Consider the following 15,018-nt stretch of genomic DNA (forward strand, 5'->3'; position numbering starts at 1 on the left):
TCAAATTATTATCAAATCACATTATTATCAAATTGAATGCTCACATTGTTGATCTCCATCCACGACACTAGGGAGCGGTGTACACCACAGTTTTGATGCACTAGATTTCCTGCTGTGGAGTCAGAGGAAGTGGTGACGTTTTTGCGCATGCGTGAATACAATTTTCCTTCACACGTGAAGTGTTGATATTTCTCTTCGTTGATACTAACTGTAGATATATTAGCAACTAGAGTCTTGTATTTATGGAATTTACTTGTTACATAGATTTAAAGGTGTTCTACTTTGCACAATGAAAGTAAAAGTGCTTTCCCGAAATCCGGACGATTATGTTCGTGAAACGACAAGGGATATACATCGTGGTGAGTTGTGTAGCCTACTCAAGGCCACGGATCTGACTATTTAGCTAGCCAGCTAGCTAGCCAGTACTAGTTGTTCATGCAACCTTTATGGAAATCCATACAATTTCGTTCACCATCATTTGGATTAGTGACATAACTCATGTCATGTCGCTTGCCACTGCGATCCTTTGAACCTGTTTGTGATTGTGTTGTTTACATCTTCAAGACTTTTATCTCAGGACAGTCTGATATCACTGATTTCACTATTTCTGTTGTAAACACAGCAATTCTGTGATAATTTCAGTCTTTCATCGTTATTCCATCTTGCTTTTTAATGAACGTTGCAACAGCGTCACCTTCCATATGTCACTTATTAACTAATTACCCATAATTTTGCCCTTACAGTTCCAAGGAACTACGACCCAACACTTCACCCGTTTGAGGTACCCAGAGAGTACACTAGGGCTCTCAACGCCACCAAGCTGGAGCGTGTGTTCGCCAAGCCCTTCGTAGGATCCTTGGACGGACACAGAGATGGCATCAACTGCATGGCCAAACATTCCAAGAGCCTGTCCATTCTGCTGTCTGGAGCTTGTGATGGAGAGGTAGGAACGTATTGATGAAAAATAAACTGTTGTAGCTAGAGCATTAGAAAGAGCATGTCCAGTGGCAAGGTTTCTTTCCATGAACGTTGTTTGTGAATGCTGCTGACATAGTTGCTGCTGCTGATGTCTCTTGTGTTGCCATTGCTAGGTGAAACTGTGGAACCTCCCAAAGCGTGAGTGCTTCCGCACTGTGCAAGCCCATGAAGGCTTTGTCAGAGGAATAGTAACCCGATTTTGTGGCACGTCCTTCTTCACGGTAATATAGCATCATTCACCTGTTCATTTATCTGAGTAAAATAACAGAAGTGCTTTTTTCACCATTAATGTTTTTTTTTTAAATTAATGTTTATAGTTCTCCCATTCAAGGAATTGACGTTCTCCTGTGTTTTCTCTCTCTCTCTCTCTCTCTCTCTGACAGGTTGGTGATGACAAAACAATCAAACAGTGGAAGATGGAGCCACCAGGCTATGGAGAGCAGGAGGAACCTCTTAACACAATCCTTGGCAAGGTCAGAATGAGTTGACCTCTGAGCAGCTGCCATTTACAAAATGTCTAGCTCAACAGGTTATGCACATGCTGAGTGTTATTGCCACATTTTGTAGGAGTATGTGTTGAGCTTTAATGTATCACTGCAACTAAAATCACTGACGTTAGAAACTAACTCTCATTTGTGATACACCTTGCCAATTTACTTTCTATGTGGTCTCTGATCTCTTGTTGATGCTCTCTTGTATTGCATGTCCTCATCCTTCTGCTCTGTCCCACTGCAGGCTGTGTTCACTGGCATCGACCATCACCAGAGTGGCGAGACGTTTGCCACATGCGGCCAGACGGTGGACATCTGGGACGAGCAGAGGACCAGCCCCATCCGCAGCTTTTCCTGGGGAGTCGACAGCTTCAGCTGCGTGCGCTACAACCCAGTCGAGGTGAGCCCAAACTCACTGCGTGCGCTACAACCCAGTCGAGGTGAGCCCAAACTCACCACGGTCCAGTAGAGGTGAGCCCAAACTCACCACGTGCGCTACAACCCAGTCGAGGTGAGCCCAAACTCACCACGGTCCAGTAGAGGTGAGCCCAAACTCACCATGGTCCAGTAGAGGTGAGCCCAAACTCACCACGGTTCAGAGAGGGCATGCTGGAGCTCAACATTTCAATTCAATTCAATTTATTTTCATCATCATTTTCATCAATTCAATTTTCAAAAATGGTCTGTTTTCATGGTGTCGCGTAAGGGACACACACACACACACACACACACACACACACACACACACACACACACACACACACTACTCTTGGTCCTCTATGTCTCTTAATCTCACGGTCACACACATGCACTCACTGATATCTGATACTGTTGGGCAGATCAAAGTACTACTCTGAAATCTGCTGACCAATGCACTGGGCTGCTGTTTAGCTGGATTTTACCAATGGCATAAACACCATATAAAATCTCTCTCTCTCTCGCTCTCTCTCTCTCTCTCTCTGCCATTCTTCTGTGTTTCTTTCTTCCCTCCTCTTTCTTTCTTTCTTTCTCTCTCTCTCTTTTTTCCTGCAGACGGAGCTGCTGGCTAGCTGTGCCTCAGACAGAAGCGTAGTGCTTTATGATATGAGGGAGGCCACACCTCTCAAGAAGGTAAACATGTCTCTTCCTTTCCAACTCACACACCCAGTAATGTAACAAGAAAATCAGCACAGGCATTTAAACCATCATCCAAATTCATTTTCATGAAGCAATTTGAATATGAGGTAATGTTCAAGAGAATAGATGGCTGTCATTTTTTGTTAAGTTGGAGATTATTATTCTGTTAAAACCATACTTTCAATAATAAATGCTAAACCTGTATTATTAACACTGTTGCACATGGCTTATGAGCTGTATAGTGATCCATGCGGAGTGTTTAAGGCCTCCTCTCATAGGTGGGGGCAGCCATGGCCTACTGGTCGTATGCTAATTCATGGATTGGGATAAATGCAGAGACCAAGTTTCCCTCACGGGATCAAAAGATTATATATACTTAAACTTATACTTCTACCTAGGTGATTATGAAGCTGCGGAGTAACACGCTCTGCTGGAACCCAATGGAGGCGTACTACTTCACCAGCTCCAATGAGGACTACAAGTATGTTTTGGGTGTAAATCTCCCCCTCCCTGTTTGTGTATTGCACCCATTTCTCAGTTTCAAACATATATATATTTTTGTGAGATCTTGCCTTTTGCTGTTTAACTATTATAATTTTTTTAAATAAGTCCATGTGGAGGAAATCAGCAAACTCCCTCTTTCTGCTAAGTGATCCAAAGAGACTTGCTCTGTAGTGACTCCGCCCCTGAAAAGAGAGATGGTCCTCATTGGTCCTGCCTTGTGTGATTGACAGCCTGTACACCTATGACATGAGGTACCTGGACAACCCTGTGACGGTTCACATGGACCACGTCTCCGCGGTGCTGGATGTGGACTACTCCCCCACAGGGAGGGAGTTTGTGTCGGCCAGCTTTGACAAGAGTGTCCGCATCTTCCCCAAGGACGGTGGTCACAGCAGGTGAGGTTGTGCGTGTGCAGAGACGGACCCCTGATGTTGGACCAATAGGCACAGAAACCTTCTTTTGTTGGGTTTTCATTTTTCATTTGTCATTTTGATAGTCTTGAGTTATGAAACTGAACTGGGCCTTACCGTAAATCTGTTTTCCACCAAAGATGTTTTGCACCCCAGGCACACCTTATTGACTTGGCAGATTTTCGCACTTAGGCTTAACATGTATCCGAAACACTTTCAAGCCACCTGTACACCAAGCAGGCTGAGTGACCTTACACATACAGTAAACCTGACCCATCACTTCTCTGTTTGCTTCAAAGTAGAATAACACTTTAATGTGAATGCCTATTGAGTGACATGTTTGTGGAGGCTATCAAACTGATTACTTCTAACTGGCGGCCGGTTATTGATTTTAATACGGCCCCTAAAAGGCCAGGGCTCATGATTAAGCAGAATATTCTACAGCATGGTACGCACCGTACCTCCCAGATCAATGGGGCCGAGGGTGCTGTGCCATATGCAAATGCCAGCCATGTGGTCCTTGTCGTGCATCGTCAGTCATCTGGGCTGCCAACCTGGATGCCCGTCAGCGAATTGATTATTATGTTAATAACATCAAATTACTCCAGCGTCAAATAACTGTAGTATTTGAGTACATGCTCTCATTTTGTAGTCTGATGGACTTGTGCTTTCTCAAAGAATTTGTCTGTTTAGATTATTTGTGGATGATCTGGAGGTACATAAAATGAACGCTAATTCGCTATGCCAACTTGTTCATTTTAAGCATCTTGCATGTGCTTAGTGTGAGACCATCATTTGCACCTTAGATGAAAGAGATATATCAGATAAATGCCTATATCGTTGTACAGGTCCCTTGTTAAAGCAAGCCGTTTGTAGGCCCATAGAAAATTAATTGCGAATGGCTTGATGGAAAAATAAGTCCATCTCATATTGTTGATATGATTGCAACTAGTGTAGTTGTGTAGTGTTGTGTGAGTTTCTTCTTTCTCCTGTCCGTGACATTAATTTGTTCTCTGTTTCTTTCTTTCTTTCTTTCTTTCTTTCTTTCTTTCTTTCTCTCTCTGTCTCTCTCTCTGCAGGGAAGTGTACCACACCAAGCGCATGCAGCACGTCATCTGTGTCCGGTGGTCAGCCGACAACAAGTACATCCTGAGTGGCTCGGACGAAATGAACATCCGTATGTGGAAGGCCAACGCCTCAGAGAAGCTGGGAGTGGTGAGTGTGTGTATGTGTGTGTCTGTTCTGCTCTGCTCTCACCTGGGCCAGGAGCCCTGCAAAACTCATTATTGTTTTAGCAGGTGTCCGGGATGACGTTTATAGCCTTTTATGAACAGGCGGAACAGATTTCGGTGCTTGGCTGCTTGTTTCTGAGGAGCGCCGAGGAGCAAGCCATGCGGTGACAGCCCTAATGCTGATTAACACACTCAGGCTGTGTCTCGGTGTCCTTGAGTTATAAAACTTAGTTTTTGAAGGACAAACTAAAAAAAATTATATTCTTGACAACAGCCTATGCTATAAATGTCATATAACGGCAGGAACATTGCAGAACTTCTTACATTTAGCTATGTCTGGTGAATTTGGATGATGTCTAATCTCGCTTGGGGAACAGCGGAGATGTTGGGTGAACTTGGAGAACAGCGGAGATGTTGGGTGAACTTGGGGAACAGCGGAGATGTTGGGTGAACTTGGGGAACAGCGGAGATGTTGGGTGAACTTGGGGAACAGCGGTCTGTTCTGTAGACCTCCATGTTGGGATGGTTGCCATGACCCAGGTGATCCTTCTTTCTTCCCTCCCTAATCAACACCAAAGCACTTTTCCTCTGTCGCACGCACGCTATCTGTTCATCCAGCACTGGCTTTGCAAATAACGATGTCCGCAGTCAAGGTAGAGTATGTTGCATGATTTTATGAAAGTATGATATATTGCGACATCAGAAGCAAGTCAAATTTGTAGTTTCTTATGTCTCATTCCATCGAACTACAGATCCGCTACCCGATCTGGCAAACTTACATAGAGCGGTTATAGCCGATAGAGAGGGCCACGAAGCTATAACAGAAGTGCCGTTCACCCTGTTACGAGTTGATGAACCACTGAAACGCTTTTGGAAACATTATTTTAAGTTACAAAAAGCTCTTTGGTGTTGCCTTAAAACCAACTTTGAGAGCCGCTCACCTCCATGTTTGCCGCGGAGACGCACACACACACACACACACGCGCGCCAGTGTCTGCCCAGGTGGTGCATAGTGTCGGGCATCTTCCTCGGTGCCAAAGAGGCCGCACAGCAGATGAAGGCGACTGCCAGGCACTTTGATGGATGCTCCACCGGCAGTGCGGGGCATCACTCTGGATAAGTGGCTCTACAGAGCTCTACTGCCCGGTGCCAGGCCTCGTCCTGGGGGGTTGGGGGGGTGGAGGAGGTGGAAGTGGTGGTGGGTGAGAGAGGTGTCCGGGAGAGGTTACCCCCCCCCCTTCCAATAATTAACGATGCCATTTAACAATGCAGCAAATGCCTGGGGATCAAAGCAAACATCAAAGCTCAGGGGAAAGAGACGAGATGAAATGGGAGATGAGAGAGACTAAAATGGGCCTTTGTGGAAACCCTCCCAGTCTCTCTGTCTCTCTCTTCTTCCCCTGTCCCCTGCGTCAGACACAAGGAACAGGTGGGCCTGCTTTGCTTTGCTACACCGAGCCCAGACCAAGTTGCTGCTGTCCGAAATCTTTCGGACAAGTAATTCGGACAACAGATGTGGCGGAGTGCACAAAAGTGAAGCGCGGTTCAGTCGCTTCATGCAGTCACTCTCATCTTGGGTGGCCATGTTCTTTTTATTTTATTGTAGTTGTGTGTCTCCTATCTGTCTCTGAGCCTCTTCACTCTCCTGATGGTGTTCGTTGGCAAGTTTCTTGCGTCCGCTGAACTGAGATCAGGAGAGGGGGAGAGAGAGAGAGAGAGAGAGAGACAAGATTTATTTGGACGCCCTGCACTTAAAGCGATCAGGCCCAGGCCTGCACCTATCAGCACTTTGCATCGTCCAATCACTTAAAGCCGGCCACTTCAGAAAATAATGAAGCATTAAACAATCAAGATGTAGCGTGAGAGGGTATTTAATTAAGCCGGTAAGAAATAACTGCTGAATCAAGGCTGCGCCGGCCGCATCCCCAGCCCAGAGAGGGTGCGGCCGCAGAGATGCCCCGAGTCACCCGGAGTGTCCCTGTCTTCTGGAACTCATGGAAGTCGACTCTAGAGGAAGGGGTTAATTAAATGGCTGTTGTTTTTTGATAAGTCTGGTTTGACTATAATTTTAGCTTTGGAGCCACAGGTGGGTATGATATGATTTTCAAATGATGTGTGAGGACACATAAAAGTGGCGGTGAGTCATTTCAGTAGGTTTGCGTTTGTGTTTAGTTATCTGTGATCGTAAAGGATGAGGGTGGAGTTCCTAAATGGAGTGGGTTTTAGTTAGTTGGTCGAGGATTCCCAAAAGCAGTTTTCCGCTGTTCATTCCAGGCAGGCTGAGTCATACTCTCTCCACATCCATTTTTCACACAGCACAGGCAAATGCAGAGTCATGTTTAGGCCGGCCTTTCCATCTCTCTCCCTTTCTCTCTCTTCCTCTCTCTCCCTCGTTCTCTATCTCTCCCTCTCTCTCTCCCCTCACTTTCTCACATGAACCTTGTCAAGAAAATGAGAAATATTATTTTCATGGGGTCTTTTTCTTTTTCTCTTTAAAAAAAAAAAGAAAAAAAGTCAACGTCCTCTCTGCTAGACCGACACACTTGACAGGATCAGTAGCTATTAACGTGCCTTAAACAAATTGAATTTGAGAAAAATCATTGCTTTTAATTAGAATAAAAGCCCTCGGAGGAGGGAGAGCTCTGGACTGCCTGGCCAACAGCAAGCTCAGGGACTTGGGAGTTTTACGACCACAAAAAAAAAAAAACAGAGATGGATAGGGGCGAAGAAGAGAAGAGAAGTCTGCATGGGGAGGAGGGTGGATGTGTACACTCTTTATTTCTCTCTCTCTCTCTCTCTCTCTCTCTCTCACTCAGGGTATGTGCTGTTGTCTTTTAAAGCCATCGATTTGAATTTGAAGGTAGATTCATCAAATTTAGTACAGCGATGACTTGTGTCTGAGTGAAATAGTGTGACCTTCTGACTGGGAACCTGCAGTGTTCCTTTCAGAACGCTGCCCTGATGGGCAATCGGAACTAGATTACTGAGGTTGTTCCTTTCGTAATTACAAAATTATAATTAATAATATGCTTTGTGGCTATAGAAAGATAGATGTTTAAATACAGCTCTGGAAAAAATAAAGAGACCACTGCACATTTGAATATGACCGTCAACTCATTCGAATGTCCCTCAGCAACCGTAGGATGACATTAGAAAAATGTGCAGTGGTCTCTCTAATTTTTTCTGTACTGTATGTAGGTGCAGGGACTACTTAGCATGTGCAGCCCTAACCCTAAATCGTTCCGTTTTAAAGTAGGACTCTTTCTTTTTGAGCAGGTGGATGAAGGCTGTTGAGGGTATGGGCAGACGTTTCAATGAGGCACATAGTCAAGCTGAAGATTCATTAGCGGGGATGCCTTACAGAGCTGTAGCATGGTGTGCAGGAACACCTCATGTCAGCAGCTGACCAGCAGACTTCATCCTAGAAGCTAATTAGATTCTGTATCAAAAGAGTAGCTTTGTACCCCCCCTCCCCCGCCTTGTTCTAGCTCTTCCAATTTTTTAGGTTTTGTTTAAATTCAGCAGTATAACAAATGCACGTTCTCGGCATTCTTTTGCTTAGTCCTCTGCCTGTTCCGCTCTTCTCAGCTGACGCCCAGAGAGAAGACGACGCGCGACTACAACCAGAAGCTGAGGGAGAAGTTCCAGCACCACCCGCATATCCGACGCATCGCACGCCACCGCCACCTGCCCCACGACATCTACAAGCAGCGCCGCGAGCAGCGCGAGATGCAGGATGCCCGTAGACGGAAGTACGTTCTCACACACACACACACACACACACACACACACACACACACACACACACACACACACACACCACACACCACACCACACACACACACACACACACACCACACACACACACACACACACACCACACACACCACACCACACCACACCACACCACACCACACCACACCACACCACACCACACCACACACACACCAACCACACCACACACACACACACACACACACCACACACACACACCAACCACACACCACACCACACCACACACACCACACACACACACCACACACACACACACACCACACACCACACCACACCACACACACACACACCAACCACACCACACACACACACACCAACCACACCACACACACACACACACCACACCACCCACACACACACACCACACACACACCACCCCACACACACACACACACACACACACACACACCACCCACACACACACCAACCACACACACCAACCACACCACACCACACTACACCACCCACACCACACCACACCACACCACACCCACACACACACACACACACACACACCACACACACACACACACCACACACCACACACACACCAAAGAGCTCATCCTCTGTTACTGCCATTCTTGTCCTTCAGGATAACCCGTGTTTGGTCTTGTGTAACAGTCCAAAGCTTAAATAGCTTGAGTCATTTAGCATAATGCTGCTAGTGCCAAGACTAGATAGATAGAGATAGATAGACAGATACTTTATTGATCCCCAGGGGAAATTCAAGGTCTCACTAGCATACAGACAACACACATTCACTAACAGCATACAAATTATACTAACTAACACTTAATCTAAATCAATTCTAAAAACAGTATCCACATAGTGGTGATTTAATCAATCAAGAGGCGCTTGCAATGACTGAGGCAGGGACTGAGCCTGTGATTCTCTGTGCATAGTAAGGTAAAAACTATGACTATGGATCTGTTTCCATTGGGTACGAGACTTGAACCATCACTGTGCTGACAGGGATGCTGTCTTGCGTGAGATGAGGAGAAGGTAGGCTGTAGTCATAGCCTGGCCATGTGAGCACCCACTTTAGAGAATGGACTTGATAAAATAATGCAATGGCAGATCGTTGGAAATGGTGTAATTACGTTCAGGACTGTACAATTCAGTGGATATCGGTTGGACTTAGCTTTGTCCTCCAGTATTGTTTTTTTGTTTTTTTGTTTAAAACATTCAAAAATTACTTAACAGCAAAAATCGGTTTTAATCTTAAAAACGCCTATATGCTGGTCTGCCCAGATATCTACTAAAGTTAGCCGCTAGCACCGGGCCACGCTGGCTTTCTTGTAATACCACTTTGTGTAATACCACATGTTGCACTGTTTTCGATTTAAAGCAAGTCAGTGGATTAGTACTGTCGCCAGCATAATGGTGGTTTCAAGACCACTCCAATCTTACACCTAGCCTGTCTAAGGTATCAGCAGGCAGGAAAACATTTTTGACAACTGAACAATGTGCCATCCAGCTTTCCAAGTTGTAGTTTTATTCCAGCGACTTGCCATCAGTGGCCTGTCAGATGGTTGGCTCTCTGTTCAAGGCATAGGGGGCAGCCGGGCACCTCAACCCGGCTGCCGTCTGGCTCGTAATAAACGGCACGGCGCGGCCTGGCGTCCTCCGCATGCCACGGCAGCCTCCGCTCCTCTGTCCCGCGTGCACCTGTGGTCTGGTCCGGCGGCCCACTCTGGCCTGGCTCCAGCGCCAGGGAGACCGAGAGGTCCTCGCCACTCCCCGTGTCACGTCTCTTATCCCCTGGCTGGCCGCCAGCCTGGACCTGGCTCTGGATCTCTCTCTTTCTCTGTCTCTCTGTCTCTCTGTCTCTCTCTCTCTCTCTCTCTCTCTCTCTCTCTCTCCCCCTCCCTCGCTCTCTCTGGCTTCTGTGCCAGGCAAAAGGAGCTGAACTGAGCTGGGTAGTTGGCAGCGAGTGCTGGCGGTGTATTGGAATGAATGGCTGCGATAATAGCCACGCAGAAGGGTTGAACTCATCAGGTCTGCAGGTGTCACCTGTGAATAGGTACTGTGATGGAAGTCGGACTGGACCGAGACCGGCAGAGAGGGGAAGGTGTTCTGTTGAAGCTCTTGGTCATAACTGAATCTCTTGAGCTACGGTAGCTGAGTTGGGACATGCAGTCTCTCAGGGTGCCTAGTGTTGTCTCCTCATCTGCTATACTGAATGTGTCAGATAGGTCTGTAGCTACATGCGAAAGATGGAGCACTAGGTGGGGTTTACATGGACACTTTTGATCCAATTAGAATCAGAATAATGGCTCAATTGGAATAAAAATGAGAAATGCTAAAAAATTGTCGCTGTCTCCTCAGCTTTGCCCCCGGCAGAACCAGTGCATTATCACGTTGCTTGGCAAGAACAACGACTAAAACTTTCACTATATTATCAACCAGCTTCTTGAGCAAAAGAAAAACAGCAACGGAAATCAACAGCAACAGTGATCAAAGAGATAGAACGTACCCCACAGATGACACAACATTTTCATTCAAAATAGTTCAATCGGAATGACAAAAAAAACCTGTCCATTTAGACCAGGCAACTGATGTACAACATGTGCTGTCTCTTCAGGCAATAGTCTTGCATAGTCAGGTGGATGTCCGTATAACATAGTCTCAACATGCATAGAGCATTGTGTTTGGGAATGATTACAGCATCAACAAGATGTTTGAAATTTATATACCAGCCTGAACACTTCCTGGTTGAGTTTGGTTTCCTGGAATGCCACTGGACAAAAGTGTCTGCTATGTGTCATTTATTTATTTACATTTATTGGGTTTGGCTGACGCTTTTACCCAAAGCGACTTGCAGTCTCCCAGGAGCCAGGCGTGGTTAAGGGCCACGGTGGCAGCCGGGAATCAGACTCACAACATGTGTGGCATGCCAGCCAAGGCCCAGTACGCCATCACTGACCCAAACCTCTATTGAGCACTTTCAGGTTGTCTCCAGACTGAATTGTTTTAATGTTAGGCGGAAGCGATGTCTTGCCCTGGGAGACAAAACATTGAGCCTCATTTCTACACATCTGCAGCTGTTTCTGTTTGTGTGACCTTCTCTTTATAATCTTCACCACCACTCTCTCTCTCTCTCTCACTCTCTCTCTCACACTCTCTCTCTCTCTCTCTCTCTCTCTCTCTTACTCTCTCACTCTCTCTCTCTCTCTTACTCTCTCACACTCTCTCTCTCTCTCACACACTCTCACTCTCACACTCTCTCTCACACTCTCTTTCTCTCTCTGACTCTCTGACTCTCTCCTCTCTCTCACACTCTCTCTCTCTCTCTCTCTCACACACACTCTCTCTCTCACACTCTCTCTCACTCTCTCTCTCTCTCTCACACACTCTCTCTCTCCTCTCTCTCTCTCTCTCTCTCTCTCTCTCTCTCTCTCTCTCTCTCTCCAGGGAGCTGAACGTGAGGAAGCACAGCAAGCCGGGCTCTGTCCCTGTGGAGACGGAGAAGGAGAAGCACGTGGTGACCGTGGTGGAGTAGGAAGAGGAGGGGGGGAGAAGAGGCACCGACACACACACACACACACACACACACACACACACACTCACTTTTGGAGAATTCTTACACACACACACTCTCTCACTCACACCACACACACACACTCACTCACTCCACACTCACACACTCTCGAGACAGACTGTGGGATGGGCCCTTTGAGGCTCGACTGAGACTTTGTTTCCCAAGTGAAGGACATTCAGCAGGACGTGTTTCACTCCAGATAAAAATCTCCACCTCATCCTTTTTCTGCCATCTATTGGAGGAGAGGGAAAAGATTTAAACAATTTTGAGGACATGGTGGGAATATGTAACTTGCACACTTTGCAGGCTATGATGTGGAGTTGGAAACATTGGATTTGATATGCAAATGGTATTAATAAATTGTGTTTGATACTTACGCTTTGTGAATATCTTGTCCTTGTGAATATACGGCAGTGGTCTCTTAATTTTGAAAATGACCGTCAACTCATTTAAATGTCAGCAACCGTAGGAGGACATCAGAAAAATGTGTAGTGGTCTCTTCATTTTTTCCAGATCTGTATGTCCATTAAGTGTGTAATAGAATGACCTGTTTGGATATCTAATATCAGTACATTGACATTTAGATGAATAATTTAGTACATGACTGCAATACTCTATGCACTATTGTGCACACAGTGGTCAAGTAGAGGGATATGTTTAGAACAGACCAAGACAGAGGATTCTAGTAAAATCAAATGCAATGGTTAATTCACATTTCCTGCAATGATGGGGTCTTTTGGGGAAGGACAGTCATGCATGAGATTGGGAGTCATGGAGCAGCAGTGCTATGCTATTGCAGGTCGCTTTGCCGCTTGCAGTTGCTTTGCCTCTCTAGTGGACACATTTCTTTCTAGTACTGGGACTGGGGAAAATTTGGATTGCATGGTGTGGGAAACCACTAATCGACTTTGGCTGTAGGGCCACATCCACTTAATAAGCGACGGACTATAGCATAATCCTATCAGCTCGATCTCCTTTGCCCCTAGCACGTACCTGATGCGCTGGCCACTGGTTTGAGCGCAAGTGAGGCGATTAAGATCTTACGAGACGACAGATCAAAGAGAAGGAGTGAGAGACGGGTATGCCTCGCACTAATATAGCAACTCGCAGCAACACTCATGGTGTTGGATTAAATCCATAGAAAGACGCTTCTGTGAACGGACATAGAGATCCTGGTGTACAGCCATGTGGTTTACAGAGCTCGTCTTTGCTTGGGTTAATCCTGTATAGTATAATGTTGATGTATTCGTTCTTTTATGCTCAGATGTAGTGTTTATTCTTGACACTATTTCGATTAAGTAATGTGATGAAGCTTTGGCATAATGCCCACTGTATTTTTGTTTAAATCTTGTGAAGCCAGGGAGTAGCACACAGAAAAAAACACTTCTAGGCTATATAGCATAACTGAACAGATTCCTTGGTGGGGCCATAGCCTGTGCTATTTTTAGAATCAAGCACGGATCCTACCCGCGTGGTTTCTCCATCCCACGTTTTGGAGGCGATCCACTCTCGCTGTCAATGAAAGAACGTCAACACGTATCTCCCGTTCCCCACCGTCAAAGCCGCACAGTTTTCCCCTACGTATCCTCATTGCTCCGCCTACCTTTCCAGTGGGGATTTTTTCATTGCATCCATTTTTGTGTATTTAAGAAATCTCCAAGAATTAACAACCTGGAGGAAACCGAGAAGCACAGTGAGGAGGGAGGCCACAAAAGAAAACAAACACGAAAGGACTCGACGCCTTTATTTCAGCATGCGAAGAGGCTCTCTCTAAAAGATGACAGCGATGGGCTAGACAGGATTTAACATGATTGCAAAATAAAAAGGCAAGAGCTCGATTTACGTTCATCAACAGTGACTCCTCGTTTGGATTTAGAGGGGAAATATGTTTGGAGTAGGCTATGCTCCACACGAAGACTTGATCAGTTTCCTTGTGTAGTACGGAGACTTCGGTGAACCGTTGCCAATTTTAAGTCTCATGTATGGAAATGAGGGCTTTAGAAATCTATTATGTGAATTTGGCGTTGCAGCTGGCTTAGTTTGTAGCCTACCTTCCAGCTGCCCAGCTTTAGCTCCCTGGTAGTGCTGGCAATCCTCACAAGCCTACTGTGTGTGTGAAATACCATGATGCTTCCTTCGGTCTCACGCAAGCAATTTTGGTCAAGGAAATGTTTAGCTTGATTGCTTGCATTCGAAAGCTAGTAACTTAACTTGCATGTCAGATTGAAATCGTCGGTGATTTGAGTGTATGTCAAATAATTCCAGTCTGAATCCATCCATTCCAGTTAAGGGCATTTGCTTTTGTGATGATATGGCTAGGTGGCAGATTTCACAGATGTTACATATCAATAGGCACACAATGACATAGCTTTAATTAAGGCTGTGCTATTGCTGATTGTTGATCTCTTTAGCAATTGTGTCTAAAGATGTCTGCTCCACTCGGGACCCGGGGCGGCACGTCCGCTCCTCCTGCGGCCGCTGCCCTACCGGAGATGCCGGACCTGAGCCACCTCACCGAGGAGGAAAGGAAGATCATCCTCGGTGTCATGGACCGGCAGAAAAAGGAAGAGGAGAAAGAGCAGTCAATGCTCAAGTAAGCCTTTTATTTTCGTCCTTTTTTGTCTTTCTTTCTGAACGTGAGCACAGAGAACGCTCTCCGAGCTCCAACAGCTGTGTAGGACATGCTAGGGGTTCAGCGCTATCTGCCCCAACATTGCAGGGGTAGGTCGTGGGAATGTTCCATTTACATTCGATGATTTGCCATGAAATACTCGACATGAAATGCGTTTCACACTCTTTATGTGCATCCTCATCACTTGAAATTAAACATGGCTGCATACATGAACACATCTTTATTTAGCGGGCGGAATTCAGCGGATGTCATGACCGTGGATATGAATAGCGTTGGTGCTTGCTGTGGTCGTGTTCGTTAATAGCCGTGTGTTGTCATT

At 45.9% G+C, this 15,018-nt stretch overlaps 2 protein-coding genes across 2 annotated transcripts in view; both read left to right on the forward strand.

Annotated features, from left to right (window-relative positions):
- The first annotated feature begins 131 nt into the window (after positions 1-131).
- dcaf13 (ddb1 and cul4 associated factor 13) lies at positions 132-12,443 on the forward strand. The gene is made up of 11 exons (XM_042106183.1): positions 132-359; positions 744-943; positions 1,092-1,199; positions 1,362-1,451; positions 1,714-1,869; positions 2,502-2,579; positions 2,984-3,066; positions 3,320-3,484; positions 4,579-4,714; positions 8,320-8,483; positions 11,941-12,443. Exons 1-11 carry the CDS (start codon positions 290-292, stop codon positions 12,026-12,028), a joined length of 1,338 nt encoding a protein of 445 aa, XP_041962117.1. The 5' UTR covers positions 132-289; the 3' UTR covers positions 12,029-12,443.
- Positions 12,444-13,643: 1,200 nt separating this feature from the next.
- Positions 13,644-15,018, forward strand: part of LOC121720029 (regulating synaptic membrane exocytosis protein 2-like) — a 76,069-nt gene continuing 74,694 nt past the window's right edge. The window contains exons 1-2 of the mRNA XM_042105863.1: positions 13,644-13,893; positions 14,479-14,660. Coding sequence (XP_041961797.1) covers positions 14,494-14,660 — 167 coding nt within the window. The 5' untranslated portion in view covers positions 13,644-13,893; positions 14,479-14,493. The remainder of the gene's footprint in view (positions 13,894-14,478; positions 14,661-15,018) is intronic.

The sequence above is a fragment of the Alosa sapidissima genome, chromosome 10 (genome assembly GCF_018492685.1).
Source record: "Alosa sapidissima isolate fAloSap1 chromosome 10, fAloSap1.pri, whole genome shotgun sequence".
Taxonomy (NCBI): Eukaryota; Metazoa; Chordata; class Actinopteri; order Clupeiformes; family Clupeidae; genus Alosa; species Alosa sapidissima.

Coding starts and splice junctions, on each gene's coding strand:
- dcaf13 (XM_042106183.1), top strand. CDS start 290: ATGAAAGTAAAAGTGCTTTCCCGAAATCCGGACGATTATGTTCGTGAA. Junction 1,200..1,361: donor GTGGCACGTCCTTCTTCACG/GTAATATAGCAT, acceptor TCTCTCTGACAG/GTTGGTGATGACAAAACAAT. Junction 3,067..3,319: donor AGCTCCAATGAGGACTACAA/GTATGTTTTGGG, acceptor TGTGATTGACAG/CCTGTACACCTATGACATGA.